We start from the raw sequence: 13,411 nt of genomic DNA, 5'->3' as shown, positions 1-13,411 counted from the left end.
GTTTACGCATATCTTTTATTGTGTTTTTCTTTTAGAATTTTTTTTTGGGTAAAGTTTTTACTTAATTTTTTTTTATATTTACTGTTTTCTTTTAGTGTGAATTAATGTTTAATTAATAATTCACTTTTTTTTTTTTTTGCCGTTAATTTCTTCATATGCCTTTTTACTAGTTTCCTTTTATTTTATTTTTTTGAATTGATTACATGTTATTTTAATATATATATATATATATATATATATGAAGATACTATTGTTAATTTAATTTCTTATGGTTTCTTTGTAAACTAATTATATGAATGTTTTTTAAATCTTAATTTTTGTTTGTAATATTTTCTTTTTAGAACTTTTCCATTAAAAAAGTCAATTCAGTTAAGTAATTTTGTTCTTTTTTTTTTTTTTAAATTGTACTTTAACTTTTATAATGGAATCTCACAAAGACCAATTAGCTCATGGAACAATTTTTTTTTTTTTTTTTTTGATGAATAGGAGCAAACCATTAAAGAGACACTACTAAGAGAATAGAAAGAAGAAAAATAATAGGCAGCTCTATTCAAACATCGAAATTTCATGAGTGATATCTTCATTTTTGTAAAAAAGGCTATTAAATCATTTAAGTTAAACTTAAATTAATTTTTCACTATTTAATCAAATAATCTAAACCTTTTTTTATTTAATATAATTATTTGATTATTAAAATCCTAGTAATTTATTCTTAAGTTTGAAAACATTGATCTAGGGATTCCTGAGAAATCTCTCATTCACAAATGATATAATTATATATGATATCATCCATTACTATGTTATATAACATTTTTCTGAAAACATGTTTTCTTAATTCGCTATAGATTATGTGATGTCTAATTGGTCGAAAGGCACCAAATTCTAACAATTTAAAAAGAAAAATAAGCCTTTTGTCCTAAAAGCACTTGTCAACCCAAGTCGTTTTTTGGTGTTCAAAATATAAGAGATAGTGAGAGACAAAATGATTTAAGAATTTATAAAGATAGCTACAACAATTATAGTATAGTGACTCTATTCTATATTCCTATATGAGTTTGCAAGTTGTATGGAACCAATGACCATTTTTTTCACATCAGCCAAAGACCAACCGGGATATTCTTCATGGTCTTCTGTTGCCGAACTAGCAGAGGCAGAAGCTGAAAAAATTGTAGAGTCCGATTCTCATTCAAGTCTAAATCTTTGTCACCTGACATACTCTCCTTTTTCAACCCTTTAGTGCTCTGCCTCATCATCTGGACTTTCAAGGCTTTGCTTATTCTTTTCACTGACCTCGGAAATGCCTACATCATGTTCAAACTACTGGTAATGCATTGCTGTCTCCTTCTCAATCATTCCACTACCACGTCTACGCCCTCTACCTCTACCCCTCTACAACTGTCTGTACTCTAACCATCCTCATTCTGCAATGTAAACAAGAACGGCTAATAAAAAAATTAAAAGACTCCGTGAGTGATACGTAGGCAAGTCTTATTTATACCAAGTATAAGTGTCGAAGATGCAACTCTATGCAAAAGAACAACTTGTGAATTAGAGTATTGTAGTCACGATGGACTTAAAAGCCTTGCAGAATTAGAACAAAAGGAAGAAAACGATTGCTTCTTATAGAAATAGGCGTATTTTGCTATATTATGCAAGTTGGTCATCTAATTATAACTTTAGTAAATAAAAAAAAAAGGTACATGTTAGTTGACGTTGTCCAGCCTCCAAAAAACTACAAAGACTCTCTCATTTGTAAGTTGTCCAGCCTTCAAAAACTAGATGCTATGCCTCAAGGGCTTCCACAAGTTACTAGCCTCCACTTTATCTCTATTTCTGAATGTTAGAACCTGGAGTCTGTTCTGGAATGTATAAGCAACCTCAAATCGCTAAAGATACTATCTATTGATGATTGCCCCAAATTGAAGTCGCTGCCTGAATGGATTGGTTCCCTGACATCTTTAATTATTATAAAATCTCATTTTATTGGCCTATCATTATATATGTTATTTCTATAGATCCTAATCAACCAACCAAACAAAACTTCTTCAAAGCCTATATATAGAGACCAAAAAAATCAGATAAGTGTGATAAAACATAATAAACTAAGAAAAAGGGGGAAAAAAAGAAAAGAAAGAAAGACAGAGAAAGCTATGAAACTGAATTTGGAATATGCAGAGTAAAATTAAGAGAAGCACGCCTTCAGCCTTGGATATCTTATGAAAAAAATAATAAATAAATAAGTTTTGTTTGATTTGCGATGCCAACAAATTGGGCTCAAGGTCCGTCTCCTGGGCCCTGCTTGGGCCGTGCATGAATGTCAAAATATTTTATTTTACTTAATAAATTTGAGTTGTAAAATGCAACAGAGCTTCGAGTTATAAAATATGTATTTTATGTTTCTAAACGGCTTCTCCTCTTTAATTTTTATTTTTTATTTTCCCCCTTATGGCTCACTCACTTGGAAGCTTCTCATTGAAAAAATAAATAAATAAATAAAGAAAAAGCAGAATATATACCGTATTTTTTATGGAATAAAATAGTACTATTTTATTTTCTCTCCCTTAAGTAATTTCTACATTATTGTGGAAAGCTAAAAACTTGAACTAAAACTAAAACGTTGTATTTAAGTCTTTCTTCTAATCACAACTTGATGTATTTATATTTGTTAATACAGTTCAATATGAATTTGATTCATATCGATCTACAATTTTAAAAAAAAAAAAAAATCTTATAAAAGAGATTTTAGTGGTAAAAAAAAAAAAAATACAGTAAAACGAAAAGTAATATAAAATTCATAACAAATACGTTTGATAGAGTTGAATTGATTGGACCACTGACCTATAAGCTGAGTCGATCCAAGATCAAGTCCAAGAATTAGTTTCGTTTTTCTTTTTTATTTTTTTTTTTTATTTTTTTATTTTTTGCCTTTTTTCCACCAGTTCAAGAATTAGTTCAACACTTTATCCAGTACAATTTTTTTCTTTAATTTTTCTTCTTGTATTAGATAAGTATTGGATTACTTGCAGAGGGGTCTAATTTATTATTATTATTATAATTATTATTATTATTATTATCATGATTATTTTATTTTATTATTACAATTTTTTTTATGATCTGTGTGTCAGCAGGTATGTATGTGTATATATATATATGTGTGTGTGTGTGTGTGTGTGTGTGTGTGTACATATATACATATGTCGTTAAGTCTTTCAGTTCAGAGTATAACTAGAAAGTCAAATATTCCGAATTAGCAAGCATGTATTGTCAAACAAGAGACGAAGAAATAGTTAATAGAAATTAATCAGATACACATCAAGCCTTTCCTCTCCTTTATCTTAGAGAACAACAAAAATTTGTCCCACCCTTTTTATTCCCTGAATTCCATATACCAAAATAAATAATGCCAAGAAACAAAACCAACAAAATAAAGATTGAGGAACAATTTAAGGTTAGGAAAATCCAAATGGAGTCAAATGTCAACATTTGGGAAGGTCCGCTGGGGGAGGGAGCAACTTTTGATTAGGAAGTTTTCCATCCAAGACTAGCCAACCCATCTTCAAGCCCCAGCTTGTGTGGATCTCCAAATGGCAATGCATGAACCAAACACCTGTTCAAACATCATAGTTCAAAACCAGCAGTTTGGTGTTAAATTGTATGTGTATTATGCTATGTATGCATGAATATTGAACTTACCAGGATTATCAGCTAGAAAACGAATGGCAACCCAACCACCAGAAGGCACACCCACAGTGTTTCTTTCAATAGGGTCAACCAGATTGAAGTTTGCAGGGTCCTTTTTTGGATCATAATTTCCAAAGCCTTGACCAACAACAAAGAAATTGAACCCATGAAGATGGAGAGGATGGCTTTCTGCACCGAGAATGCTGGTGTCCTGCATAACGAGCTCTACACTAGTGTTAAATGGAAGAACCACAAGCTTTGTCCCATTTCCCACCATTGTATTGTTTGGTGGAGTTCCTGTATAGTTAAATGGGAAAATGGGATTGCTCGGAAAATCTGGCTTGTAAACCTCATTGGATCGCCCAAAGTAGTGGGCTTGGAGTAGGGCGGTGTTTGGGAGTGCAAAGGAAATGTTATTGACAGAAGCAGCAAACATGGTTCCATTAGGCCCCTGGCAGGTTTGGTTATTCTGGCAAGAATTTGTTCCAAGGCCTATCGTGAAGAAAAATCTCTTGTCAACCTTTTTGGGAACATTAGCAGGGAATTGGGCATTGGCTAAGCTGCGGAGTTTGTTGGTGAATTTTGTTGCAAAAGAAGTGTCATTGAGAGCAGGAAGAAGTGGCTTGAAGAGTGGAAGTTTCTTGATGGACAGTAGTGTTGAATGAGATGGAGGTTCATATTCAAGAATACCAGCAACCGTGGAGTTGTCGAATGTGCCTAAGCCTGTAACATATGGTCTAGCAGTCATGAAGAACGTCGCATTTGGGTAGTGGGGTTTGGTTTTGAGAAGAACATTTGTGGTTTGTCCAGGGGCTATAAGAAGGGTCTCTGTTTCAAAGGGTTTTACATAAATAGCATCGGCTTCAACTACTTGGATAGTGTGGTTTGCAATGCTGAAGAAGAGCTCGTCATTGAGTGCTGCATTGATTAGTCGCAGAAGGTAAGTCTTCCCTGGCTTCACCTTCACCTTCAGTGTATCTATATGTCAACAACCAATATAAACATGATTATTGCTTGAAAATTATGAATTTTCAAAGTGCAGAAATTTAGTATCTTATTTTGAAGTAGCATAAGAAAATAAGCACACCTTTGACAGAGCACTCATACAAAGGCCCTGGTAGTCCATTCATCGTATAAGCATCAGAAACATTTGGACCTCCACCTGTTTGCATGGCCTGGGCAATGACTGCCTCTGGATCTGCATTCCACCACTCTCCTGTAGTATATTTAAAAGATTATATGCAGAGGCAATTTTGATAATTAGCACCCATAAAAAAGAACGAATTAAAAATAATGCAAAGAAAAATATGGTGAATTAGTTACCAAAGATGATAGGAATTTCCTTGTAAGGTTTGGTGAAGGGGTAAGGAATTCCAAGCTTAGGAAGAATAACTAAAGGACCATAGACAGTTGATCTTAGCCATGATATGTGGGCATGCCAGAAAAGTGTTCCTCTTTGGCCTACAATGGTGAAATTGTAGACATAGTTCTGTCCAGTTTGAATGGGGCATTGGGTGACATATGCAGGTCCATCTGCCCAACCTGTTCGAAGTTGTCTAATGCCATGCCAATGGATGGAGATGTTGTTTTGTACATGGTTCACCACTTTTATCAGAAGTTGGTCACCTTCCCTTGCTACAATTCTAGGTCCTGGAAATTGTCCATTTACTGTAACAATGCTCTTGGTGTGGCAGAGCCGTGTCACATTTTGCAGTTTGATCTGCAAACAGTATATCAATATTAATAATCAAACAGACAAGTGCAGTTTGAAGAAGAAATAAGTAGATAGCAATACACATATATAAGAAACTTCATACATCGAACTTGTAGTGCCTTGTGGCTGAAAATGCATGCTGTGAAATGAAAGACAATGTGATCAAGTAACCAAAGAGACATAGTCTCTGAAATGCTGGTGCTGTACTTGAAGGAAGAGGAACACCCATTTTTGTTTAGCCTATAATGTATGATATGAAACACAGATAAATGTGGATGTACCCAAAGTAGCACTACTGAATTCTTGAGAGTTTTTAATGGAAGGTCCTTTGAAGGTCTGCCTATATATAGGCCTTGAAGAATATATGTTCATGGTTGATTAGGTAATGAACAGACTGGATACTTTTGGGCTTTTAGTTAGTTGGAGAGCTTAATTAACATAGAATAATGAGTATATATGAATCTACAGTTATATATATATATATATATAGAGTGGTGTCAAAGACAATCAATGAAAACCTTTTGACCTACTAATTCCAAGCATACATAAGCATAGCAAAAAAAAAAAAAACTTAATTTTCATGTTATATGTAGTCAATAACACAGTACCTGAAAGGCTGAAAAGAGGGTTGTGATCATTACTTGCTTTTAGGCATGTCTCAATCTGCTAACGCCCAACCATTTATAATTTTGGTAGCGAAGACTAATTATACTTATATGGCATGCAGTTGTAGCTTTCTCAACCGTTAATCTTAATGACAAAGCATATCAAAGGGTCTATGTTGTTTTCAAACAGTGGTTTTGAAGTCAGATATATGTATACGGTAGTTTTGTAGATGCATGAAAAATAGGGAAACCTCAATTGAAGCAATTTTGAGTGAAGCAAACTTATATTACAAATATATAATATACTGAGAACATTACAAAAAGCAATCATATATTTTATGTAAAACAATGTCATGTCTACATGAAATTAATTAATCCCCATAAAATTAAAATTTTGTTTCGATAATGGGCAAAAGTAAAATTTTGATTTTGGTTGACAAGTCAGAGAAAATAAGCTTTGAAGTTGCAGACCCTGCACCAAACGATAAATGCTTATGTACCAATCCCCTTGCTTGTCATACAATTTCTTTGCTTCCTTCCTTACAATTCCTTTTTTTTTTTTTTTTTTTTTTTTTGTTTTTAACCCATATGTACGAAGATGAAATATGTTTATTTTACTCAATATCTACCTTCAACTTTTTCATTATCAGTATTTTCCTAGTATCATTTTTTGGTTAATTTTTTCTATATCTATTATTTGCTTCATTGCTTTCAGAGGCTGTAAACCACAAAACTGCTATAGGCTTCTACTCTACAACAGTTTAAACAGTCAATTCTAATTTCAAATTATGAAAATTCCCTCCATTTTTTATTAATCAGAATATACAACTGTATAACATAAATGCTTGCCAATATCCCTTTATAATTGAAATAAAGAAAAACAGACATCCCCCAATGAAGGTGTAAAACGCATCTTCAACTACATTCAAAACAAAGCGAGACCCCAAAAAAAAAAAAAAAAAAACAAACAAACAAACAAAAAAAAAAAAAAAAAAACAAAAAACAAAAAAGAATTTATAAAAATAATATGTAAATATTGTTAACATAAATTAATTAATATTATTTATAATAAAAATCTGTTGAACTAAAAAGGCCCATTTCTTTCTCACGTAAGGCCCAAAAACAAAATGGGCCCAACGCTGCTTTGCACTAGCAAAATTACCAAGCATACAGATACAGTTTACAACAAAACCTGCATTTTTTAACACCTAGTTTTCTTCAAAATCAGTCGGATTTTTTTTTTCTTTTTTTTTTTTTTTCCTTTTTTTCTTTTTTATACCTGGAAATTACAACAGAAGTTGGACATGGCTAACGTTGTTTCTGTTTTGTTTACAATTTTTTTTTTCAACAGTATCACTTGCATTTACAAAACAATAAATCTCAGAAATCATGTTCTTTGCCTGACCCTCCTACCATTGGTATCACCACCATCCGAAAGTTGGGCCCAAACACTCCGCGATTTTCCCCCTCCACTGCTGCAATCTTCTTCACAGCCTGCGATTGTCTTCAGTAGTTCTGATTGCAGTGATGGACAATTTTCTTTGAGGTGCTCAAAACCATCCGATTGCATAACAGCTGTAGTAACAAGAAGATCAGGGCAGTATCAAGAACCAAGCATACTAAGCATTCTAAGCAAAGGGTTTCCAAATATAGAATGAAAAATTTTACATCCTGCCGTAAATTTTCAGGTATTACAACTACTTGGTTATCTACTTGAGCATGCTTCTATAACAAGCTCGACAAGAGAATCACATGTAAAATAAACTGTACTAAGGCTAAGGTACCAACTACGACCAGTTTTTCCAAACAGCAATCAAACCCTTAATTTTGACTGTAACCAAAATGGTAGAATTAATTGTTTAGGAATCATTTAATCATCCCCCTATGCCAAAGCACATGTAAAGGCAATGCCTCACTTCCTAGTTTGGTTACTTCGGTAGTTCCTAAAATTTGGACTGTAAAGCCTCTTAAATAGATTATCCTTCTTCACATGGCCCATTACTTAGGTTCCCAACTATCAGCAACCATTTCACTATGAGGGTATAAACCAGTAGAATCAAATGATATTTCCATTTTCTGTATTCTACTAAAACTTTAGATGAAGACAATATGCTAAGCTACAACAAATCAACTTGGGTTTTGAGTGCCAGTTATAGATACATGTCAAGGTGTGTCTCATCGAATACGTGTGTACTACTAAGGACCCATTGGTAATTGATCAAAAGGGTTAAAAAAATTTAAAGAACAAGAAAAGAGGAGAACAAAAAATGCATACACCATAAATAGTACATTTTGGTATCTTATCCCACTACAACAAATCAACTAGGGTAACCCCCCCCCCCCCCCCCTCCCCAAAAAAAAAATCTTGGGTTGCAAGGTTTGGACTTTGGATACATGTCAAGGTGTCTGATTTTTCACATGTCTACTACTAGGGACAGGCCCATAGGCACTTGGCCACCATAAATAAACAAATTGTAAAAAAATAAAAATAAAAATAAAACCAAAGAAAGAGAAGAAAAATAAATATAAAGACAGCATGCACAGACGACAAATAATACATTGAAAATAAAGATGATCGGAGGTCCATTTTCAAAAGCCAAACCCACTCAATGGTACTTGAGATATACTACTTTTGAAAAGTAGGTGACCAGCCTAATTCCATTTATCAAAGAAAGTTGGCCAGTTATGCTAGCTAGTCCACCTCTAAAAACTCTATACTGTTTTCCTCTTTCTATTAAAAGATATTGTGTTTCTTTAGTCTACATATCAATGGTAATTCAACAATTCAAAATTGATTTACGTGTTTACTAAACATCTATTTATTAGTCAAAAAGGGTGGGTTTCATTGTAACTTAGTTTAAACCAACTCCATAAATTTGATGCAACATCTTTATAATTTAGCAGTCTCATTTTTCCTCTATTTTAATCTCATCTCTCTCTCCAGAACCCGGTATCAAAGGCCAGTTGCAGAAGCGATCTAGGACACTTAACATAAACCTTGAATGCTGGAATTTTCCTAACTTTAGAAATATAAAAGAACATAACTATAAGTGAAATTGGCTATCTTTCACTACTTACAAACTGAAAAAAAATTATTAAAGCAAAATTTTATGTGAAAAAAAAATATATATATATATATATATATATCAAGCAATTTTTTTCCACAAGAAGTATCTAAAATTCGTAACAATATTAAAAGATAAGAAAACCCAATGTGATAATTGAAGTTTACCTGCGAGGTTTTCAGCTGCAAATCTTAGACAAACGGCTTTTAAATCAGAGGCATTACATCGGTCAGCCAAGGCTAGAATTTCAGCAACGCTTTTCACAGATATATCCTTGCAGAGATGAGACTCACACATCAACCGGAGCCTTTGCAGACCATACCTGTCAGCTGCTGCTAATAATTTTGCTGACAATGAGTCAGATACCGAGGATAATGAAGATGAGCTTGGTGCTTCCAGCTCAACATCCTCTGTGAGAGAATCTCTGTATATAAAATGCAGCATGGCCTGTTGGAGAAGGACGAACTTCAGATTTAAATCCCAAGAATGGCAGTAAAAAAATCCTAAATTCCTCCTAAGGATCAGCAGTACTTTTTCATGTCTTAATATAAGCATAAAAAAACATTAAATTGAAAATAAGTTCATACCTTGAAAACCTTGGGTTCTACATCTGTAACAACAATCACCACCTTATCTTCCTCTGATCCATCAAAGAACTTAGATCGAAACATAGGAGATCGAGCTGCCAATACCAACTTATGGGCATGAAAAATTTCACCAGCCACCTCAAAAGTAATATCTGACCCTTCCATATTTTCTAGTAGCATGCCAAAATGCGCTCCAATATCAGAGGCTGGCACCTGAATTGAATGTAACCGAGGACAATCTACAGCTGAAACCACAACTCCAACGGTACAATTGATTTTCAAGCAATCATCCTTGAGATAATCTGAAGTTTCAAGCAAAGCTCGTCTGAAAAATCGCTTGTATCCCCTGACAAGACAAATTAACATGTTAACAAACATCCATACTCGTGTATTCAGCTCACACTGTTCAAACATACAAAATACATTCACAGGCAACTCCTATCAACAAAATGTTCATCACATTGAGATGAGATCTGAAAAATAGAAAGCTAAACTCAATTCATAGAGTATCCTATGCATAGGTTTATCAGAAAACCAAAAATAATTAGGTGGCTTTGACAGATAATGAGATGGAAAATTACAGGTGTCCTTGTAATATCAGAGGCACATCAAATACATTTCTAGGACTTATTATAAAACAGCCAAGACAAGAGTATTATATTACAAGAAGAAAGAATGAAGCCACGTGAAGCAAAAACTGACACATACCAATTTCTGACCGACCATATACATTGGACAGGTCAACAATTAATCAATGAATAACAAACTTATGTACAACCTGCATAAAAGTATAAAAGAGTAGTACAAATAACAACCACCAACCTATAATTCCAGTGATGATAGAAGACCAAAACAGATGAAAAACCTTAAAACAGAAATAGAACATCAAATCTTAAATACAGGGAAAAATCTCTTAAATTGGTACCGTTTGAGTTAGCCTTAAAATGCAACCTTAAAAAAAGAGACTTACAAAATCATAGAATGGGATGAGAATGCAAATTCCCCTAGAGCTCCTTACCCAGGATTTCCTCAAAGATCAGAATAATATATTCTTTGAAGAAACAACTAGTCCAATATTTTATGCTTCTCTGGCAAGAATATTTGCAATTTCTCCACAAAGCTAGTTTACATAGCAAGTAACACTCTCGATTTTATCACTTAACAGTCCCTCTTACCCTCTACTTGTCTGTGCACAGCCAAACTCTCTTTGTTATCTAGATAACTACGAGATGCACCGTTAAAAAAAATGCATAAAAGAGGGTGTGGACAATGAGATATGACTTGAGAAGCCTTCTATTGTCTACTTATGTAAGAAATGCTCTTACATCAGGTATAAGCTCCACAAGAGTGAAATTTCTAAAGCTACGAACAATCATACTGAATTTTCCATGCCATCAAGCTATGCAATCAAAGTTGCAACATAACAATCTAAAACTTCCGGGCTCACATGTCAGTTGGGGGGACGTGTGGCTTTGTTGTGTGACTTCTAATTTTTGACATATTATTAGGTGCAATTTAAATTTCCCTCTATTGTATTAAGTGTGTAAATAGAGATCCTAATTGAAAGGAAAATATAAGAATGCCTACATGATGTATTTAACCCATAAAATAAACAGTTATTGACGCTCAACTTCACATTCCTCTTTCTATTGTCCACCATTAGATATTCAGTGGAACACAAAACAACAAATTTTCAAAATGAGCATCAGAAAATGTAACTACACTAGTGCAGACACAACATTAGCATACTAGCATGCTGTGTTCATGTTAGAGTACTTCCAACAGATATTCAGCCCCTAAAATTAAGAGTTATTGACCTTAATTAAATATTGCTTTTACAATTGTCCGCTCATGAGATTTAGTAAAACACAGGACAACAAATTTACAGAAGCGAATATTATAAAATAAATATAGCTTACTACAACACATAACTTTAGCATGGGTTGCCATATTTCTTCCCACAATTTGGTCAGTGTAAATACAAACTCTATCTAACCTAGTGACTGATATCTAAAGCAATTCAAACTTATCACATTTTAAAGTCATCATCAATAACAAATATAAGCTTATGCATAAACCCAAAAGCCCTGTAGTTTAACCCTCCCAAAAAAAAATAATAATAATAAAAAAGACTATCAAAAATTAATGAAATTCAACTTAATCGCAAATCCCATTTAATTAATCAGAGGAATAAACAACACGTACCACATGCTGCCTCTATACTTCAACGTGTAAGGACCACTCTCGAGGGAGCGATCGAAATGGCTATGAACTTTGTGCTTCCCTTTGCCGCTCTGATCAACAAGGGTGAGCTCAAAAAGGGCCCTAACGTCCGTGCCCTCGCTAGCCAGCGCGATAAAGACGGAGACGTAAGCGGAGTTGTCCTCGGGGTTCTTGCCATCGGGGTAGAAGTATATCGCCCACTGGTAACCTCCCACTGTGAAATTGTCGCTCGCAATGTGCTTTCCGACCCCCATGCCTTTAGCCAAAGAATAACCCTGGATCACGAACTTGTGCGAGCCGTTTACCGTCTCCGTCACGGACCTTGAGCTAGTTGGCGATAGCAAAGGACTCTTGTCAGGCGCAGTTGAACTGGCCATGGAATTTTTTGCTGGTACTGTTAGTCCTCCTTTTTCTATCAACGCGGAAAAGCGAAATTCATGGGAAAATTGGATTTTTCTTTTTTTGGCGAGAAAATTTTTGGGTGGTAGGGGTTTAGAGGAATTTCGTTGATTCGAACTTCTGGGGATTTTAAAATGGAAATTATGAATTGGGGTTTTCGGTATTTGGCTGGATAGGGTTTATTTCGGTTTTGGCTTTTGTTTTTTTTCTTTGTGTTTTGGTTAATTTTATGATTTTGGTTCTTCTTTTTCCTTTTTTTTTTCTTTTTCTATTCCCTCATTCTCCGGGAAACTGGAAGAAACCGATGGGAATTGTCGATAGGAAAAAAAGAAGCTCAAGAGAAGGCCCCAACTTGTCCAGAGGGTTCTTAAGTAATTACAAACATAGTGAAATGACTTTATTATCCATCTTTTAGTGACAGGCTTATTACACCAATACTTCCTAAATTATACATATTTACACTTTACCTCTGAAATTATTTTTTTTCCTTAATATTTTAATTGGTTCCTTTCAAAAATATATATATTTTAATTGGTTTGTATGAACTAGCAATCTCTCCAGAAGTCAACATCAAATTTTTGTTTTTCTTTGTGCCTTTATTGTATTGCACAACGTGGAAATAAAATTACTCAATGCTTGCTTTTATAATTTTATTTCTACATTTAAAATTGCCAAATTATCTGTAATTTAATATGCATTAATGTCAATATCTCCTTTTTTTAATAATTATTATTACTTATTTTTCAAATAGATTTTTTCTCCTCATTAAAAGAAAATAGCATTATGGAAAAGAAAATTGGTATTTTTTTTAAAAAAAAAAATACCACCAAAGAATTAATATTTGTTGAAATTAACAAATAATTATTCCTTTGAATACTAAAATATGAAATACTAAATAAAATATATATCAAATATTGATGTAGCTTATCTTATATTCTACACAATAAATTCTTAATCTAATTTGTATTTAAAAAAAATTATAATAAAGTTTCAAATTTAGATATCAGACTCATTATAAAAGTAAAAACTAGTGAATATTTTGATAAATAAAAATTTCACAAAAATTAAATTATTTTTTCAAGTGATATTTAATTGGTATAATAAATTAATTTTTATGTTTTAACAGAAAAATTGGTA

The 13,411-nt window shown here is 33.3% G+C and overlaps 2 protein-coding genes across 2 annotated transcripts; both read right to left on the bottom strand.

The window, feature by feature from the left end:
* Positions 1-3,246: 3,246 nt before the first annotated feature.
* On the bottom strand, positions 3,247-5,695 carry LOC107432204 (laccase-17). The gene is made up of 5 exons (XM_016043288.4): positions 5,499-5,695; positions 5,005-5,401; positions 4,769-4,897; positions 3,694-4,659; positions 3,247-3,607 (listed from the first exon to the last, which is right to left on the bottom strand). The coding sequence occupies exons 1-5, from the start codon at positions 5,622-5,624 to the stop codon at positions 3,477-3,479; spliced, it is 1,749 nt and encodes a 582-aa protein (XP_015898774.3). The 5' UTR covers positions 5,625-5,695; the 3' UTR covers positions 3,247-3,476.
* Positions 5,696-7,097: 1,402 nt separating this feature from the next.
* Positions 7,098-12,606, bottom strand: LOC107432205 (BTB/POZ and MATH domain-containing protein 4). Its single transcript, XM_016043290.4, has 4 exons — positions 11,858-12,606; positions 9,653-9,998; positions 9,233-9,512; positions 7,098-7,575 (listed from the first exon to the last, which is right to left on the bottom strand). Exons 1-4 carry the CDS (start codon positions 12,250-12,252, stop codon positions 7,388-7,390), a joined length of 1,209 nt encoding a protein of 402 aa, XP_015898776.2. The 5' UTR covers positions 12,253-12,606; the 3' UTR covers positions 7,098-7,387.
* Positions 12,607-13,411: the final 805 nt, after the last annotated feature.

This window comes from Ziziphus jujuba, chromosome 10, assembly GCF_031755915.1.
Source record: "Ziziphus jujuba cultivar Dongzao chromosome 10, ASM3175591v1".
Lineage (NCBI taxonomy): Eukaryota > Viridiplantae > Streptophyta > Magnoliopsida > Rosales > Rhamnaceae > Ziziphus > Ziziphus jujuba.
Note: the sequence above shows the minus strand (reverse complement) of the source record. Positions and strands in the feature narration are given on the sequence as shown.